A 20481-nucleotide genomic window follows, 5' to 3' on the forward strand; every position below is an offset into this window, starting at 1 on the left:
TTTATATAAAATTTTTTATATCTTGTTTTATGATTCTTAATTAAGTAATATTTTTTTAATATTTAAAATGAATTTAATATAATTTTTAAATATTTAAAAAATCATTAAGTTATAAATTTTGAGGGCATTTTGGTTATATTGAAAAATTATTTGACCAAAATCGGGTTCTGGGTATTTTTTTTTGTTCCATTTTGCAAAACGTAGAGTCTGAATTGTCATTTAATAAAACAGAGTGTGTGATTAATATCTTTTGAACAATACATGATCCAAAATAGTATTTACCTGAGAGATATTACACTTAACTATCATATCTATTTTTTCAAGTGTTTTGTATTGGATTAGCCAATATATTATAATTCTTGAATATATGAAATTGTTCTTTTGTAATTAACATTTTTTTTACTGCAACAAAAATGTTTTTTTTTAAAACATTAAGACAGTATAATTAACATTTTGAAAACTATTGCTACAAAAAAATATTTTGAAAACGACACCGTAAGTTATGAAGTAAAAACGCCATGTCGTTTTACCATGCAAACCACATTCTTCCTTCTGGTTTTCTGGCGCTTAAACCCTAAACCCTTCTCCAAACCTCCTCCTCACTCTTTCCTTCCAGCTATGGCGTTCGTAGCAACCCGAACCAACCCGCTCCTCAAAACTATCCCCCATTTCCTCACATGGAGAACATTTGGGTTCCGTACAATTTGCAGCGGCCGCCTAGGCTTCGCGTCTCAATCGGAGCAAATCAACACTGAACCCTCCGTCGCCGGAGTCAAGGTTCTCGAGACATTTAAAGAAGAATTCGAAATAGGATCACGCTTCTTTATGTTAGAGACGGGAAAGATTGCTCGTTTCGCTAATGGTGCCGTCGTTTTAGGCATGGAAGAGACTAAAGTCTTATCAACCGTAACGTCCTCCAAAAGTGATGGCGTTCGTGATTTCTTACCTCTTACGGTAATCCATCATTCATTCTCTTTCTTTTTAATTTGGTTGTAAAATTCATTCTTGTTGAGTGTGCCATTGGATTACTTGGTTTTCGTTTTTTTTCCCTTCATTGTTATATAACTCATAAAACTTGAAAAATCCAATCAATTCGTACTCTTTCAAATTCCAAGTTCATGGCATTGTTCCAGGGCTTAAGTTTATCTAAGGTGTTTTCTTTTCGGGGTAATTTTTTTGCTTATTATAAGGTTGATTATCAAGAGAAACAATTCGCTCAAGGTGTGATTCCGAACACATTCATGCGGAGGGAGGGTGCTCCTAAGGAACGCGAATTGTTATGTGGTCGTCTCATTGATCGACCGATACGTCCTCTGTTTCCTTCAGGATTTTACCACGAAGTTCAGGTATGTTAATGTTGTTAAATATCTTCTGTAAGTTCTCATTTTGTGGAATTGTTTTTTTCCCTGCAATTTTTGTGAATTTCTATACTGATTTGTAGGTTATGGCAAGTGTCCTCTCTTCTGATGGAAAGCAAGATCCTGATGTGATGGCGGCTAATGCAACATCCGCCGCCCTTATGTTGTCAGATATTCCTTGGGGTGGTCCCATTGGGATGATTCGAGTGGGGAGGATCGGCGGACAGTTTATTGTTAACCCAACAATGGATGAGGTGTGCATAATACAAATATTTCCCTGTCTTTGGTAAACTTTTTACATGTTGAACTGTTTTTTGTGATCTGATCAGTTTACCATCATTGTGGTTTATTAGGTTGGTTAGAAAAAGTTGGCCGTGGTTTAACTATGTTGATAATTTCTCCCAACCATTTTTTAAGCTTGAACCTTTGATGTCATATATGAATGAATGTTTTAGTATAAATTGGTTTCTCTTTTTGCAGCATCTAATTGTTAGTTATGTGATATGTGCAGCTTTGCTTAAGTGATCTCAACTTAGTTTATGCCTGTACAAAGGACAACACATTAATGATTGATGTGCAAGCTCGTGAGATTTCTGAGAAAGATTTAGAAGCTGGGTTACGATTTGCTCACCTTGGGGTTAGTCAAGAAACATTCAACCATCATGCACCACGTTTTAATTAATAAACTCCTACTAAGATGATGGAATCTGTTCATGCAGGCAGTTAAATATCTTGAACCACAAATCAGACTGGCTGCTAAAGCAGGTAAACATAAGAAAGAATATAAGTTGTCAATGTTGTCAGATAGAACACTGGAGAGAGTCCGTGAGTTGGCAGAAGCTCCTATAGAAGCTGTGTTTACAGATCCTTCATATGGCAAGGTGCATATTGTCTATATATTTGTACAACAAGGTCTAACCTTAATTCATTATAGAGCTTTTTTTCTTTTTTTGTGTATGCGTGTGTGTGTGTGTGTGACAAAAGACCAATTGATTCATTGTGGAGCTTTTGTAAAGAATTAAATGATGATTTTTTCTGTTCATCTTTCTTTCTCTTTACCTTTATGTTGTGGTGCATTTTCATCCAGTTTGAACGTGGAGAGGCCTTAGAAAACATTACACAAGATGTTAAAAGAGTTCTTGAAGAAGAATGTGATGAAGAAAGTTTAAAAGGTTTATCAAAGACAGTAGACACAGTAAGGAAGAAGGTAAGCCAACAAATAATTAGAATCTGGTAACCTATGCTTTTGTCTTTTTGTTATGCTTTTGGAAATTCCAATGCTGAACGATTTCATTAGTAACTGCTATTGCGTTACATGCCTTGCGTATGTCTTTGGGGGCTATCGACTCACTTGTTATTCTATATTTATATATTATTCTACAATTTATTTTTAGCTGAGTTTATAATTCTTGAAGATTGATAAAACCTTTTGCTCTGTCAAAATGTCAGATTGTTCGCAGAAGGATCATTAACGATGGGCGAAGGGTTGATGGGAGACATCTTGATGAGGTTAGGCCCGTGTATTGTGAAGCTGGCAATTTGCCACAGTTGCATGGATCATCACTTTTCAATCGTGGAGATACTCAGGTTAACATCCTTTTGGGACTCTTGAAATTTCTGGGTTTTGGTTTACTTACCCTAGTTACATTCATATTTCATGTTTGATAGGTTCTTTGCACTGTCACACTTGGTGCACCTGCTGACGCTCAACGCTTGGAGTCTGTTGTTGGTCCTTCAACGAAGCGCTTCATGCTTCACTATAGTTTTCCACCATTCTGCATCAATGAAGTCGGTAAACGAGGTGGCTTGAATAGGCGTGAAGTTGGGCATGGTAATCATTGAGACTTGTGTTGCCTTTGGATTTATGTTCATGTCAAACCTTATTTTAGCAATCATTGAGATTAAATGAATTTTAGAAGTATGAAACATTTAAAGCTAAAAAGAATTCCAGAGGTGAATCGGGCAGTTGATCTGCGTAGAGGCATATTACAAAATCTTTCTCCACTCATCTAGTACAGAAAGTAGGAACCTCTCTCTCTTGCTTTTTTATGCATCCATGGTCACACAGGTTTATTCGGATTACTAAAATGAGCTTTCAGGTAGTTGGTAAAGTCACCTGCACAGGGGTTAGTAAGAACAGAGAAATATATGAAGAAATGGTGAGTTTCTGTATTGATTTAGCTAGGAATTCGAGAGCCTAGATCTCTCCCATAAGGGGTTACACCCTATCAATTACCACCTAACCACTACTGAATTCCTCTCCTAACTTTTATCCTCATTCCACTATTCAACTCTGCACCCTCACACACACTAACATTACCCTCATAACAAATTAGCTAACCTCGCACTAACTATCCTCTACAGACACCTTACTGTTACCTTTCCTGTTCCTGCGTGTGTATACAAAAGTCACTGGTGGTCTATCAATACCGCTGGCCACAAGTCTCACCTTGTCCTCAAGGTGAAATTCAGGAAATTGGTTTCAGATTACCTGAAAATCCTCCCAAGTTGCCTCAAATTCTGGTAGGTTCGCCCATTTTATAAGAGCTTGTGGTGCTGCCTTGTGAGTGCTTGGCCTTATTGCCAGCACCTTCTCTGGTTCCAAAATCCATTCCAGCTCCGCAAATAGCCCTGGAGGCAGGTTAGTAGCATGTTGACGTGAAAAACGGGATGGATGGATGCATCAGGTGGGAGCTGGAGCTTATATGTTGCTGTACCTATTCGGACAGTAATGGGAAAAGGACCAAAATATTGTGGAGCCAACTTTTCATTCAGCCTCTTTGCTACTGTCCGTTGCCTGTACGGTCTCAATTTTACATAAACCATGTCTCCTACTCCAAACTAACATCTTTTCTCTTCCCATCTACTTGGACTTTCATTTTCTGTTGGGCTCGATGAAGATTTTGTTTTAACAAATTCAGTATGTCATCCCGAGCCTACAAATTCTGCTCCGCTGCCGACACTCGAGTGCTCGCTGGTTCAAAGCGTATAAGGGGTGGAGGGTCACGGTGATACAATGCTCTAATGGGTGTCATTCCAGCTGAAGAGTGAAAGGTTGTATTGTACCAATATTCCGCCCAAGGAAGCCATTTGGACCATTGATTTGGCTTGGAGCTCACAAAACAGCGGAGGTAAGTTTCCAAACATCAATTAACCACCTCCGTTTGTCCATCGGATTGAGGATGGTAAGCTGAGCTATGCTTAAGCTTAGTGCCCTGCAATCGAAACAACTCCTTCCAAAAAAGATTCAAAAATTTTGTCTCTGTCTGAGACGATGGATCGAGGGATTCCATGTAATTTGACGATCTCGCAGACAAATACAGTAGCTACCGAAATGGCAGTAAAAGGATGTCGCAGCGGAACAAAATGACTATACTTACTCAAACGATCGACCACCACCAATATCGAGTCGAAGCCATTTGAAATCGGTAATCCTTCAATAAAGTCGAGTGATATATCCTCCCAAACCTGTTCTGGAATCGGCAATGGTTGCGACAAACCAGCAGGAGATTGAGCGATATACTTGCTCTGTTGACACACTGCGCACTCAGCGACAAATTTCTGGACATCTCTTCGCATTCTCGACCAGTACAAGTCACTTGCAAGCCTCTGAAAAGTTTTAAAAACCCCTGAATGCCCCCCCATACTACGACTGTGATATTCTTGAAGGAGTAGGGGTATAAACGGCGATGTGGCTGGTAGTACCAAATGTCCCTTGAACTTCAGGCAGTCTTGAACTAAGGAGTATCCCCCGCTGTCCCGACCCTCTTTTAGGTCCTGCACTACCTTAGATAGAGTCGGATCTGAAGCAATATGTGCTTGCAAGTCCGGTATTGACAGCACATTAGGAATCGAAATTGCAGCCAACGAAATTTCAGTATGCATTCTTGATAAGGCATCAGTTGCCTTATTTTCCAGCCCAGGCCTGAACTGAATCTCAAAGTCATAACCGAGCAGCTTGGTTAACCATTTTTGGTGCTTCGTTGCTACCAATCTTTGCTCCAATAAGTACTTGAGGCTTTGCTGATTCGTCCTAACCAGAAACTTACGTCCCAAGAGGTATGGTCTCCATTTTTGTATTGCTAATACAATCGCCATTAACTCCCGCTCATAAATCGACTTAGTTTGCGCTCTTGGAGACAAGACTTGACTGTAAAAAGCTATGGGTCGTTGGTTTTGTATTAGCACTGCTCCCAATCCTGATCCCGAGGCATCGACTTCCAAAACAAAAAGGGCTGTAAAGTCAGGTAATGCCAATACAGGCACTGTGCACATGGCATTTTTGAGCTGAGCAAAGGCCTCTTGAGTGGCTGGGGTCCAACCAAAAGCGTCCTTGAGCTGATCCGTTAAGGGCCGAGCAATGTGCCCATAACCTTGTACAAATTTGCGATAATACCCTGTTAGGCCTAAGAATCCCCTTGGCTCTTTGATCGATTTCGGTGTTGGCCAATTCACCATTGCCTCCACTTTGCTCGGGTCCGCTGCCACCCCATTGGCCGAGATCACATGACCAAGATATTCTACACTTGCTTGAGCGAATAAGCATTTTTTTCTGTTCGCATACAAACAGTGATGAGCCAACTTATCCAAAACCAGCTCTAAATGGCATAAATGGTCCTCCAACAATGAACTATAGATCAAGATGTCGTCAAAAAAAACCAACACAAATTTTCGCAAAAAATCCCGGAACACCTCATTCATGAGCCCTTGGAACGTAGCAGGTGCGTTAGTAAGGCCAAAAGGCGTGACCAGAAATTCGTAATGGCTTTCATGTGTACGGAATGCTGTCTTCTCAATATCCCGCGCTGCCACCCGAATTTGATGGTACTCAGACTTCAAGTCCAATTTAGAGAATACTTGTGCTCCGTGCAACTCATCCAACAATTCGTCAATCACCGGAATATGAAACTTGTCAGCCACTGTCTCCTTATTTCAGAGCCCAATAATTCATACAAAATCTCCAACTTCCATCCTTTTTCTTGACTAGTAACACCGACCTCGAGAATGGACTTGTACTCGGCCTAATGATCCCCGCTTGAATCATCTCCAACACCAATTTTTCTATTTCATCTTTTTGCACTTGAGCATATCTATAAGGGTGCACCGAGACTGGCCCAACTCCTTCTCTCAAGTTAATGGTATGTTCTCGTGCTCTACTTGGAGGCAAACCAGCTGGCATAGAGAAAACCTTATTGTAGCGCTGAAGAAGGTGTGCTACCGCTGGTGGAAGCTCCTGTTGGCTCCCTACAGCCGCTGTCTGTAGCGTTCCCATAAGAACCCAAAATCCCATTCCCTCATGCTCCACCGTATGCATCATCGCCTTCAAAGAGATAGGCGATTTGCATAAACTCGGGTCTCCTTGTAAGTGTTACCCAAATCCCGTCCATCTCAAAACGCATCACCATTGTTCTCCAATTTACTTGCATATTCCCCAAAGTCTCTAGCCACTTTATACCCAAAATAACATCTGCACCTCCCAGTTCCAGTGGAAGAAAATCCGTGACCACTCTCAATGCTCCCAAGTCCAACTCGAGTTGAGCACATATACCCTCGGTACGCACCTTTCCCCCAGTCCCCAAAAGGATGCCATAGCATGTTGTTGGAGTGATCGGAATGCTTGCTGCATTCACTACTTCCATGGAAATGAAGTTGTGGGTTGCTCCACAGTCAATAAGCACTGTAACGGGTTGTTGCCCAATGTGACCAGCCAGCTTCATCGTATGAGTAGATGAAATACCCACCAAAGAATTTAAGGACAGTGTAGCCAATGTCTCCTCCGATCCCATTGCCTCCTCCGATTCTGGTGTTGGGGGTGGTGATTCCGATGGAGATATAAGCTCCTCCTCATCCAAGGTCAATAAAACCTGTAAGAACTTTTGCTCACACTCATGACCCCTATGAAACTTCTTATCACATTTTAAAACAGACCCCCCTTGCCTTCTTATCTTGGTACTCGGCTTTCGACAACCGATGGGTAGGATGGGACTTCGTATTCTTGGAGACACTCGAAGTAGAACTTGGAGGGGAAGGTGTGTTACTCAGCGAAGCTGGATTCAAGGATCTGGCACTGAATGGGTTCATGACTGCTCGGTATGGTGTAATTGGGCTGAGATTTGGTCTGGCTACTGGGACCCTAGAGCCCTGGCCTGGTGCAAAAAACTGATGCCCTTCTTCAACCCTTTGGGCTGTCTCCATAATTTGGGCCAAGCCCACGGGTTGCAAGATATGCAGAGCCCCTTTAATTTCTTCCTTCAGCCCCTTCACAAAACTTTCCTCCAGAATATGTTCAGGGAGGCCTAGCACCCGTGAAGCTAAGGCTTCCTATTTCATACGATAGTCTCGGACGCTGGTCGTCTGCACCAGGGACATGAATTCCTCCGAAGGCCCAACTGGAACCGCTCGGAATCGCAGAAGAATTCTCTGTTTCAGTGGCGCCCAAGACGTCACTGACCTCCTCTAATTTTCCCATTGAAACCAAGTCAATGCATCACCCTCCAGCCCCACCACTGCTGCTTCCAACATCTGAGCTTCCGACAATCGGGTCAACAAAAAATATCTCTCAGTTCTATATATCCACCCATCTGGATTATCCCCTGAGAAAAATTGAAGTTCCATCCTAGGCGGTCGAAAATCCATACCCAGAGCTTGAGTTGTGTACAGCGAGTCCACAGGAGCCGACGGCACCGTTGGAGTTTGGCCCGACGCCGATGGAGTCGAGGTCATTGGTGGAATCGGAACCGTTGGTGAAATTGGAGTGGGATTCGATGAAATATCGCCATCCACAGCTCGTTGTTGCTGGTCTGCACTTGCCGCCGTCGAATCTGTCGTCGGCTTCCCCGTAGCTTGCCACATCTGAGCAAGGTGAGTAACGATGAAGTCCATCTTCTTCTCAATGGCCAGTAGACGTTGGACTTCTGATTTGAGGAATTCAATCTCCTTAGGCAGCTGTTGGAACTCCGTACAAACCTCCGACAACCCGCGGATGAACTCCGACTGAACCGCCTCTAATTTCTCATCAAAACCTTCCATTTGCAATTGTGGCTTCGGTCCCATCAAGATGATGATAGACCTCCCTTAACGTATGTCTATGCTAGGAGGCACAAGAAGGCACACGTAGAGAGGGCTGTAGGGGATAATACACTCTAAATCTGTTATGTGGGTTTTGTTTGGGTAGTACCTAGGTGCATCGTTTACCATAGAGGCTAAGTATAAATAAGAGGATTATTTTCTTTTTGTTATTAAGCTAGCTTGTAAGAAGAATCATCTCTGTAAGGAGGGTCCAGGCTCTCTAATTTCCTGGTTGCTACTACAATACAATTTTACTTCTTCTCTTTGGTTTGCTGTCTTGCCTATTGGCTCTGTTTGGTTCTAATTTAGGTAGGCAAGGTCCTATCAATTGGCATCAGAGCACTCGTTCATGGGGCCTAAGAAGGACACGGTAGCCGAACTTATTGACGAGAGGGTGGGTGCCGAAGTCTCCGATCTCCGTTCGGATGTGATCAAGCTCAATGAAGGATTCACCAAACTGCAGCAGGAACTTCAATCTTCCATTGACCAATCGGTGGCGAAGCATTTGGACACAGCCCTGTCCAAGCACATGGAGGCGATGGCGGCGCAGCTATCCCAGATGCTCAATCTTCCTGCTCGAATTCCGCCACAGGCAGTTGCGACTAGTGTCGACCGCCAATGACGTGCGGTTGAGGGCCACGCCTCGTCGATTGGCGAACCCAGCTCAATCGGAGCACCACCACCAGCTACCCACCACTCACCCGTACCTCAGCGACCGCTGACACCCCATTCCGTGCCCCACGGTATTCCCACGAATACACCTCCGATTCAATTGGGCTCATTCTATTCGGGTCCGTCGCCCAGCCAAGATTTTCGTCCACCACGGATGGAAATTCCAGTGTTTAATGGGGAGAACCCTGATGGGTGGATCTACCGTGCCGAGCGATATTTTCTTCTCTCGAAGATGACCAAGGCAATGATGCTAGAGACGGCTATCGTGGGTCTCGACAGCGACGCTCTGTCTTGGTTTGAGTGGGAGAACCAACGAAGGCCGATCACGCCGTGGAGTATGCTGAAACAGTTGGTTCTTCTTCGATTCCGAGCAGTCCCGGTTGGGTCGTTGTATAAGGAGTTCTTGTCCGTCGTTCAGACCAGCGATGTGAAGGACTACCGAGTTCGATGGGAGGTGCTGGCTTTCCGTGTCCCAGACGTGCCGGACCATATACTGGAAGGATCATTTGTGAAGGGCCTTAAGGAAGAAGTGAAGGCTGCCCTACATATCCTTCAGCCCAAAGGCTTAGCCCAAGTGATAGAAACGGCCCAACGGGTAGAAGAGGGTCATCACTTACTGACCTTGGGCCCACTCACCAGGCCCACTCACTCCAAGCCACACTTGAGCCCCATCATCCCCACGCGATCGCCTTATGGGTCGTATCTCGCTCGATCTCTTCCCTATGTATCGTCGCCTAAACCAGGAGGTTCCTCCTCCGCATCACTGGGTCCAACGGTCTTAAAGGCAGGCAGCGTTCGTCCTTCGAGCTCCTCGTCTTACCGCCGACTGTCCGAGACGGAATACCAGGAAAAACGAGCATGGGGGCTCTGTTTTAAATGCGATAAGAAATTCCACCTAGGCCATGATTGACAGCAGAAGCTCCTCCAAATCGAACTTGTCCCAGATAGCGAAGAAACTGAGCCACCCGAGGAAACCCCGCCCCTGTCGCCGGAGTCAGGGGACACCATTGTTTCAGATGAAAATTTAGCCACCTTGTCGCTGAATTCTCTCATTGGGATTACGTCCACACATACGATGAAATTGGCGGGACAGATTGGACAACAACAGGTTACGGTTCTCATCGACAGTGGGGCCACCCATAATTTTGTCTCCACAGCAGTCGTACATGCAGCGGGACTCCCTATTACGGCTACAACTTGTTACGGGGTATTATTGGGTACAGGCGGTAAGGTCCGAACGAAAGGCATTTGCGTTCAGGTGGAACTTGATTTGGGAGCCATTCGGGTGGTGACTGATTTTCTCCCTCTCGAACTCGGGGGGGCTGATGTCATATTGGGCATCAAATGGCTGGAAACTCTAGGGAGTATGCAAGTAAATTGGTGTACCTTGGTGATGAAATTCGAAGTGGATGGTTCTTGGGTGACGTTGCAAGGAGACCCCAGCCTTTGTAAATCACCAATATCCTTGAAGGCTATGGTTTTAGCAGTGGAAAAAGGAGCTGAGGGTTACTGGGTCCACTTAGGCACCTTGGCAGCTGGTACAGCACCCGACACTTCCTCCTTAAACCCACCCGTGGCACAATTACTTGCTCAATACCCAGATGTGTTTGAGATGCCTCCCGGTCTTCCTCCCGTGCGCGCTAGGGAGCACTCTATTCCACTAAAACCAGGCACGCAGCCCATTTCAGTCAGGCCATACAGATACGCTCACATTCAGAAAAATGTGATTGAGCAAATGGTGCGAGACATGTTTCAGGTAGGTCTTATTCAGCCAAGTACGAGCCCTTTCTCGAGTCCAGTATTGTTGGTCAAGAAGAAGGACGGCAGCTGGCGGTTCTGTGTGGATTATCGCGCCTTAAATCGCGAGACGGTGGCTGACAAATTCCCCATTCCCGTGATTGACGAACTTTTGGATGAGCTCCATGGCGCTAAGTTTTTTTCGAAGCTGGACCTAAAATCTGGGTACCATCAGATACGCATGGCTCGCTGTGATGTTCCGAAAACGGCCTTCCGCACTCACGAGGGCCACTATGAGTTCTTAGTGATGCCCTTCGGCCTCACAAATGCGCCAGCCACTTTTCAGGCTCTTATGAATGATGTATTCCGCGATTTTCTGCAAGACTTTGTGCTGGTATTTTTTGATGATATTCTTGTGTACAGCCCGTCTATGGACACTCATTTGCCTCATTTGGAATTAGTTTTACAGCGCCTACGAAACCACAGACTGTACGCCAACCGCAAGAAGTGTATTTTTGCCCAGCTGCAAATAGAGTACCTCAATCATGTGATCTCGGCAGAAGGGGTCGCTGCCGACCACTCCAAAATTCAAGCCATGCTGAACTGGCCCGTCCCTCGCACTCTCAAGGACTTGAGAGGTTTTTTGGGTCTCACCAGCTACTACCGGAAATTTATCCAGAACTATGGGAGTATTGCCCGCCCACTTACGGATCAGTTAAAGAAAGATGCCTTCCATTGGTCTCCTGACGCTCAGGCGGGGTTTGAAAGATTGAAGGCAGCCATGTGTTCCATTCCTGTATTGGCCCTGCCCGACTTCACCGTTCCTCTCACTCTAGAGGCTGATGCATCGGGCATGGGGCTCGGGGCAGTTTTGATGCAAGCTGGTCACCCGGTGGCTTATTTCAGTCGTGTTCTGTCACCCCGGGCACGCCTGAAATCTATTTATGAGCGCGAACTAATGGCCATCGTGTTGGCCATTCAGAAGTGGCGTCCTTATCTACTGGGCAGGAGGTTTGTCGTTCGTACCGATCAACATAGTTTGAAGCACCTCCTCAAGCAGCGTTTGGTGGCCATAGATCATCAAAAGTGGCTGACCAAAATTCTGGGTTATGACTTTGATATCCAATACAAACCAGGCGGTGAGAACCGTGCCGCTGATGCGCTATCGCGGGTTGAACCAACTGTCGCCCTCGCTGCCATTACAGTGCCCAACATCCTTTCCCTTCCAGATTTGCAGAATCACATAGCGACAGACCCAACTCTTTCTAAGGTACTACATGAGCTGTCCAAGGGTGCTGATTGTGGAGGATATTCCTTGGTTCATGGGTGTCTCAAGTTCAGAGGCCGTTTGGTGTTACCCGCGTCTTCTCCGTTTATTACATTGCTCCTGCAGGAATACCATGGCAGTACTGTGGGTGGACATTCAGGGGTTTTTAAAACATTCCAGCGGTTGGGGGCAGACTTTTATTGGCGGGGTATGCGCTAGGATGTAGAGAAATTTGTGGCTGAGTGTTCGGTGTGCCAACAGAATAAGTATTTGGCGCAATCTCCAGCAGGCCTATTGCAGCCATTATCGATCCCTGAGCAAATTTGGGAGGATATCTCAATGGATTTCATCGAAGGCCTCCCCGTCTCTAAAGGCTTTGATTCTATTTTAGTGGTCGTGGATCGCCTTTCGAAATACAGCCACTTCATCCCTCTCCGTCATCCTTTCTCGGCCTTCACGGTGGCTGAAGTCTTTGTCCGTGAGATTGTGAAGCTCCATGGGATACCCCGTTCCATTGTTTCGGATAGGGACACGATCTTTATCAGCTTGTTTTGGAAGGAGCTGTTTCGGTTGCAGGGGACGTCACTACAACACAGCACGACCTACCACCCTCAATCCGACAGTCAGACAGAAGTGGTCAATCGCTGCCTTGAGACCTATTTACGATGTTTTGTCAATACCAAACCGACTCAGTGGGCGAAGTGGTTACCGTGGTCCGAATATTGGTACAATACCTTGCATCATACCTCTATTGGGATGACCCCGTTTCGTGCTGTCTACCACCGCGACCCACCCCCGCTGCTTCGATTTGAGCCGGCAAGTACCAAGGTTTCTGCTGTGGACCAAGAGCTGCATGACCGAGATGAGATCCTCCAAATGCTAAAGCAAAATTTGCTCCGTGCTCAACAGAAAATGAAAGCCCAAGCTGATCGCAAGCGTCGTGATGTACAGTTTCAGGTGGGCGACATGGTGTATGTGAAACTTCGTCCTTACAGGCAGCGCACCTTAGCGAAACGGCCAAATGAAAAACTGTCCCCTCGGTTCTTTGGCCCCTTCTCGGTGTTGGCTCGTGTGGGCACAGCAGCTTACCGCCTTCAATTGCCATCTCATGCTTCCATTCATCCGTCTTCCACGTCTCTTGCTTGCGGGCAGCACTTGGACAGCACCAGCAGGCTACATGCCTTCCTCCAGGCCTCACTGCTGACTTAGAGTGGCTTTTGGAGCCAGAATCCCTTCTTGCGGTTCGTCCTGGAACACACAACACCAAGCCACAAGCCCTCATCAAATGGAAACACTTACCAGAATTTGAAGCAACTTGGGAGGATTTCGCTGTCATTCAGGAGCAATTTCCCCAATTTCACCTTGAGGACAAGGTGAAACTTCAGGCTGGCGGTATTGATAGACCTCCCTTAACGTATGTCTATGCTAGGAGGCACAAGAAGGCACACGTAGAGAGGGCTGTAGGGGATAATACACTCTAAATCTGTTATGTGGGTTTTGTTTGGGTAGTACCTAGGTGCACCGTTTACCATAGAGGCTAAGTATAAATAAGAGGATTATTTTCTTTTTGTTATTCAGCTAGCTTGTAAGAAGAATCATCTCTGTAAGGAGGGTCCAGGCTCTCTAATTTCCTGGTTACTACTATAATACAATTTTACTTCTTCTCTCTGGTTTGCTGTCTTGCCTATTGGCTCTGTTTGGTTCTAATTCAGGTAGGCAAGGTCCTATCAGATGAATGCTCTGATACCACTTTGGTAGAGTCACCTGCACAGGGGTTAGTAAGAACTAAGAAATATATGAAGAAATGGTGAGTTTCTGTATTGATTTAGCTAGGAATTCGAAAGCCTAGATCTCTCCCACAAGGGGTTACACCCTATCAATTACCACCTAACCACTACTGAATTCCTCTCCTAACTTTTATCCTCATTCCACTATACAACTCTGCACCCTCACATGCACCCTCACACACACTAACATTACCCTCATAACATATTAGCTAATCTCTCAACTAACTATTCTCTACAGACACCTTATTGTTACCTTTCCTGTTCCTGCGTGTGTATACAAAGGTCACTGGTGGTCTATCAGTAACTGATAAATGATGTTGGTCCTGATGACATTCATGTATAGTTGCTTTATTAGTTATTAAGTTGTATCCAGTACATTAAAAATTACGTTCTGAAAAGATTTACCCTTTGATGATTGTTAAAATGTAGAATTGATGATTCTGGTTGTTTTCTTTTTGGTTGTTCATAGGAACTCTTGCGGAGAAAGCTTTACTTGCTGTCTTGCCTCCTGAAGAAGATTTTCCATACACTGTTCGTATCAATTCTGAAGTCATGGCATCTGATGGTTCAACATCAATGGCCACTGTTTGTGGAGGTATTCTTTTCATTTTGTTGTTGCAGTGTCTGTTGCTACATCTGTCTTGTGCTTGATTAAAGTTATTTTCTAGAATGCCTTTTTTTTCGGTTGCTTTGAAAATTCCTGATGGCAAATATTAAATTGGTAAGCAAATATGCATTTTGGGAGTTGACTCTGTTGTTTCTTCTTCCCTTTGTGTTTCTATAATATATTTCCCTTCCAATTTTGAGTGCCATTCAGAAAATGCATATGGGTAGTTTTCATGATGTGTATTTTATGGCTTTTGGTATGTTTATATGTATGCATGGGACTATCATTAAATTCATTCTACCTAAGTTCGCATTGCTTGATGACTTGAGGTTACATGTCAAAATCAGAACACTGTTTATAATACATAACTTTGTGCTCCTGCTTAGGCAGTATTGCTTTGATGGATGCTGGCATTTCACTGCGTGAACATGTGGCTGGTGTCTCTGTGGGCCTTATTAGTGAAGTTGATCCATCAACTGGCACGATAAAGGATTATCGTATAGTGACTGACATTCTGGTGAGATTTTTGTTTGATGTGTCTGTATTTGCTTGTTACTACATGGTGGCTTTCTGAATTAGATTTATGTGGTGCTGTTGTTCTCTCAAGATATTGAGTATTTTAGATTTTTGAAGCCATTAGAAATTTCATTCTCTTTTCTTCCAATGTTCTAGGACAACAGTCGACTTTGTTTCCCCCTCACCCTCTCTCCCTCTAAGCTGCAAGACTTTTGGTTTTGTCAAAGTTGATATTTCTATGTTTTCTGTAAGGATTATAATTGGGTTTTTGTTATGATATTTATATTTGTTATTTCGCATTTTAATCTTATTACTCTTGTCTAGGGTCTAGAAGATCACTTAGGGGACATGGACTTCAAAGTTGCTGGCACCCGAAAAGGAGTTACAGCAATTCAGTTGGATATAAAACCTGCTGGAATTCCATTAGATATTATTTGTGAGAGCTTAGAGTATGCTCTTAAAGGTCGTATTCAAATCCTTGATCATATGGAGAGGGAGATCAATGCACCACGTGCCCAAGATAAAAATTCTCCTCAATTAGGTTGACTTTTGAACTTCTGTTGCACTTCTTCTTACATTGTTTTAATGATAATATTCTGGCTGATTTTTGTTACAAAATTACAAATGGTTCATGCAGCTACCTTGAAGTATGGCAATGACTCACTTCGTCGCTTGGTTGGACCTCTTGGTGCTTTAAAGAGAAAAATTGAAGAGGAAACAGGTTTTATTCAATCATGAGTATGCCTTGATATTCTTTTGATAGTTATAGAGCCACGACAGATGAGAGATGGACTTTGGGGCTTTTTATATGCTTGATGCTGTTTGTCTTTTGTAATTATGTAATGTTTTCTCCATTACTACAGCTATATATGGTGGACAACCAACTACTACGCTATGCCGCCATATATTCTTTATTTTTATTTTGCCATCTAATACTGTTATAGAACTTGGCAGTTCTGCAAACTCACACGGTCTGAATCTACAGCTTATAACGATGAAAATGCTTAATTGATTCAAATGGTTGATAATTTATTTAGTTTTTTTTCCAATACATCTGATGTTAATTTTCCTCTCTGTTGATTGTTTATTCAAACATAGAAAAAGTGACTGTTTCATTATTTCACATCATTACTTTTGTTCTATGTTTATTTAGGTGGACGCATCGCTGTAAGTGATGGAACACTCACTGTCGTGGCTAAGAATCAATCCATAATGGATAAAGTACTAGAAAAGGTATTTATATTTTTTCTCTTGTTTCATGTGTTTCAGTAGAGGGACCAAGCAAAATAATGTATTTATAGCTGTCTCATCTTATGTGCTCTGGTTTTGTTTGCTAGACCAACTGAACACAAATTAATTTTCTGATAGTGCTCTCAAGACAGGACAGAAGACGCTTTGCTTTCCAAAATTACGAATTTTATATGCAACTGTGCTATGTACTAACTAGAAGAAAAGAAAAATTTACTCTTAACATATTACAAAATGGCGAGGCTTAAAAAAAGTTATTCACTGTGAAAATATAGTTGTCTTCAAAAAGAGAAAACTAAAGAAAAAGTGCTGTATAAGTTGCAAACTAACAATTTAAGCAAATGTTGCCATATGATTTTAGTACGCTAGTTGCAAGTATTGAATATGATGTTTATTATGCCTAGTCTTTTATAGTTGCACTGGCTTTGGTAGTAATGAAGATGTGTTAGCTCTCCGTTGCTTTTCATGCCTTTGTTAACCCATATGGTCCCCAGATTGACTTTATACTCGGGCGTGAGATTGAAATCGGCGGGAATTATAATGGTGTGGTAACTTCAATCAAGGAATATGGTGCATTTGTTGAGTTCAATGGTGGCCAACAAGGCCTTCTGCACATCTCAGAGCTGTCACATGAACCAGTACGTACTAACTTTTTTTAGAAAAAAAAAATTATTATGTAAATTCTTCATTTCTGTCCTTGACTCTTCTGAGTATTTTTATACTATGTATATATCATCTTATTTAGGCTTCAGAAATTTTGTGTATTGAAATGATGATAAGCTTTTTTATTTAGTATTTTATAACATGATTCACCATGATTAATGTTGGCAACAATTCTTTGAACGTAAAATATGATTGTCTTGCTTATAATATTTCTTTTTACAGGTTACCCGTGTTTCGGATATTGTGTCTGTTGGCCAAAAGCTTACGTTGAGGTGCATAGGTCAGGATGTTCGTGGCAACATCAAATTATCCCTTAAAGCTTTAACTCAAACTGGATCTGTTAAAAATAATGTTCCTGAAACACCTGTCTCATCCTTGAAAGTAAATCAAACTGGATCTGTTAAAAATAATGTTCATGAAGCACCCGTCTCATCTTCGAAAGAAGTGCCTAAATATTCAGCATTATCTGAGGACATGTTTAATGGACCAGAGAAGGATGATGACTCTTCAGATACATCAGAAGAAGAGTTGGTTAACAAAAATGAAGGTAGTGCGGCAGATCTCAGTAGTTTATCCATTCCACAAATTCTAATTCGAAGCGCTATTGAGTGTGATGAGGAAGAAAACTATGCTGGTTTGAAGAGAAATGCTAATAGCAAATCTAAATCCTTTGGTGCTTCTGAAGGAGATAGGAGGTCAAAATTTTTATCCCAAATGAAAGAAGAGAGAAAATCTGATTCTAAGTCTAAAAGTCAGGATGGAGATGAACTTAAGAAGACTATTACGTCCTTTTTTCATAATAGGAATGATACAGAAGCTGAAACTGAGGCTACCGTTACTGCAAGAAGCCTGAAGTTAGGAATGAAAGTTACTGCAAAGGTGTATCAGATTCGAGCTCATGGATTGGTCCTTGATTTAGGTGGGGGACTTCGTGGAATGTATCGCTTTGAGGTACGTGTGTTGCATTAAGTATGAAATTTAATTTTCTTTTTTCCTGCTTGTGAACAGTAAGCTCCTTCAAACTTTTTCTCAGTCTATTTAGACCTGTATGAAAACCTCTTTCTGACTACCTGTTAGGCTTCAAGTATCATTTTTCAGTAAGCTACTTTATGGGCATCCTTGAAGCCAATTCAAATTCCACCATCTTCACTGCTTCCTTGTTCCTAGTTTATACAGGGTCATCTATTATTCTTGAATTAGCTCCTTATCATTGCACACACACACACACACACACACACACACACACATATATATATAATGTTGAAAATATTGAGGAAGAACAAAAGAACAATGAAGATTCCTTGAAACACATTATAATGCTTTCCAAAGAGCGATATTCTGCCCTCTCAAGTACTTATGGTCTGAATGGAAAAGCTTTTGGGATATGATAAGATTTCAACTTTTTGCACTAAGCAACAATTAAAATTGTTCAAGGTCATATTAAACAATATTTGAATTGTGGTTTTGTGTTTTAAGAGATTAGAGAAGAGAGAGAAAATTATTAAAGTCATAATTTTTGTTCTTTAAATATGTTTTTGGCACCTGTTAGTGATACTTCTCGGTCCTCTCCTAAAGGGTAACTCTGTCTTTATTAGAAACACTCTCTAGAGAGGGTTTAGCATGACCCCGCTAAGTAACCACTGCAGTCACACTTGGTTCTTGTCCAAAAAAGTAGTTTCACACTTAACATTACCCAAGTACCAAGTAAGCACCTAAGATGTGCGTAAAGCACTTTAACGCCCACACCATGTGTGTGCATGTACGAGTCCCACCAATGGGTTACCCAATCACTTAGGCCCACTTATTAGTAGCTATCACAAGTGAACTACTTTTCTTATTAATTATAAAATACTCTATTGTTTTATAGACTTTCAATGGGATCTTATGCATTTTACTTTTTATTCATGTTTAAACAATATTTTTAACAATTTCCCACTTAGAATATAAACAGTGTAAATTGCATAAAGCAAAGTATTTTTCGATTTAAACTGCTTGGGAATTTTTTAAATCTCAAGTAACTTAAAGCTTTGAACTAGTAGAGTGCTTTATAAGTATTGAGAAGAGTAGTTCACTTATGAGAGACTACTAATGAATGGACCTAATAATGTGATTGGGTAATTCATTAGTGGAACTCGCACGCGAGAACAGGTGACCAGGGGGCTTTGACGTGCACTTGGCAACTGGACACATTGGGTAGTGTGAAAATACTATATTTTAGACAAGGACTGAGCATGGCCGTGTTGAACTCTGTCTAAAACGTGTTTGACAGAGATTGAGTGCGACTGCACCTGACTGTCTGTCTCTAATATTCTTTTATAGAAAATTGAGTAGGATCTTAACTCTTAAGTGTGGCTGCGCTAGAACACTTAATAATTTCAGAAAATGAATGAGCCTTCTGGAGAGGTGTCAATAACAGGTGCCACAAAAGTATTTATAGAGTTTTAGATACAAATTTTATAACTTGAATAATTCTCTCTTAAAATGCAAAACCAGAATTCAAATATTGCTTGAAATATCTTTGAAATTTTTGTGTTGTTGTTTGGTGCAAATTGTTGAAGGTTTGTCATTTTCTGATTGCTTTTCTATTCAAGGCCATAAGATTAAGAATTTGGGAATATCACTTTTCTCAACTCATTATCATAATTTCTTTCAAGTCATCTTACTTGATCATCGTCAATATTTTCAATAGATAATCCAATTTGGCTTGATTTTTCTCTACTTTGTTGCTTCTACCACCCAGCTTACATTAAAAGTCGGTTGTTGTTCCTTAAATAAATATATATATATATATAAATATATATAAGTGTGTGTGTGGGATTTTGTTCCTTAAATATATGCAAACTAAGTATTTGACCTTGTTCTTCGTACACATGTATACACAAACACTCCATGTTTATAACTTTATATATTTCACTTTAAAAAAAAATACATTGTTTAAAAGTGCCTAATGTTTCCATGCAGACAAATGGTAGGAAGGACTTTGAGATTGGTGAGGAGTTAAGAGTTGAGTGTTCAAGTTTTTCAACCAAAGGCATTCCTGTTCTGTCTTTGTTAGACGATGAATAGGTTTGAATAAGGCTGCTCAGAATATTCTGTACAAGAACAATTTCACATTATGGGCAACTAGCAAGACGATTGATATGAAGAGACTTTGGTTGCAAAATGGGAGATGTTCAGTTTCAAATTCTTCCAGAAAGTTGACTTCTTCAAGTTTTGTAAATTTCCAATAAGGTTTTGGAAGATGTGGCTTTTGGGGTTTGGAAACAGCTTATTATCAACCTTTACCAGCCTGAGTATAACAGGAATTTTGGGTCACATAGTAGAGTCAGCACTACTCGAAGCTTAGGGAATGGTACTTGTAGATGAGCAGTTATCTCTTATAAAGGTGACAGTGAGAATGGCAATCCAACCTTACTTCAAAGTTATAATAGGGTAGTTGGTGTACTCATCTTTCTATTTCTAATGGTCGCCTATTTTATTATTTATATTTTTTTGACCTTGTGATATTAAACTGCTATTTTTTCAAGAGGGATAAACAAAATGTGGAGAAAGGAAGAA

General features: G+C 41.9%; 1 protein-coding gene across 1 annotated transcript; it reads left to right on the top strand.

Annotated features, from left to right (window-relative positions):
- Positions 1-576: 576 nt before the first annotated feature.
- LOC133818182 (polyribonucleotide nucleotidyltransferase 2, mitochondrial) lies at positions 577-20321 on the top strand. Its single transcript, XM_062250910.1, has 16 exons — positions 577-954; positions 1191-1346; positions 1442-1612; positions 1870-1995; positions 2078-2239; positions 2446-2565; positions 2808-2945; positions 3027-3189; positions 14359-14484; positions 14883-15013; positions 15337-15553; positions 15650-15733; positions 16166-16245; positions 16755-16898; positions 17146-17874; positions 19885-20321. Exons 1-16 carry the CDS (start codon positions 619-621, stop codon positions 19987-19989), a joined length of 2988 nt encoding a protein of 995 aa, XP_062106894.1. The 5' UTR covers positions 577-618; the 3' UTR covers positions 19990-20321.
- The last annotated feature ends 160 nt before the right edge of the window (positions 20322-20481 follow it).

This window comes from Humulus lupulus, chromosome 2 (genome assembly GCF_963169125.1).
Source record: "Humulus lupulus chromosome 2, drHumLupu1.1, whole genome shotgun sequence".
NCBI lineage: Eukaryota > Viridiplantae > Streptophyta > Magnoliopsida > Rosales > Cannabaceae > Humulus > Humulus lupulus.

What these genes read in the sequence shown, in the direction of transcription:
- LOC133818182 (XM_062250910.1), top strand. Translation starts at nt 619, where the DNA reads ATGGCGTTCGTAGCAACCCGAACCAACCCGCTCCTCAAAACTATCCCC. An exon ending in TACGATTTGCTCACCTTGGG is followed by an intron (nt 1,996 to 2,077) that starts GTTAGTCAAGAA and finishes CTGTTCATGCAG; the next exon opens with GCAGTTAAATATCTTGAACC. An exon ending in TGGATAAAGTACTAGAAAAG is followed by an intron (nt 16,246 to 16,754) that starts GTATTTATATTT and finishes TATGGTCCCCAG; the next exon opens with ATTGACTTTATACTCGGGCG.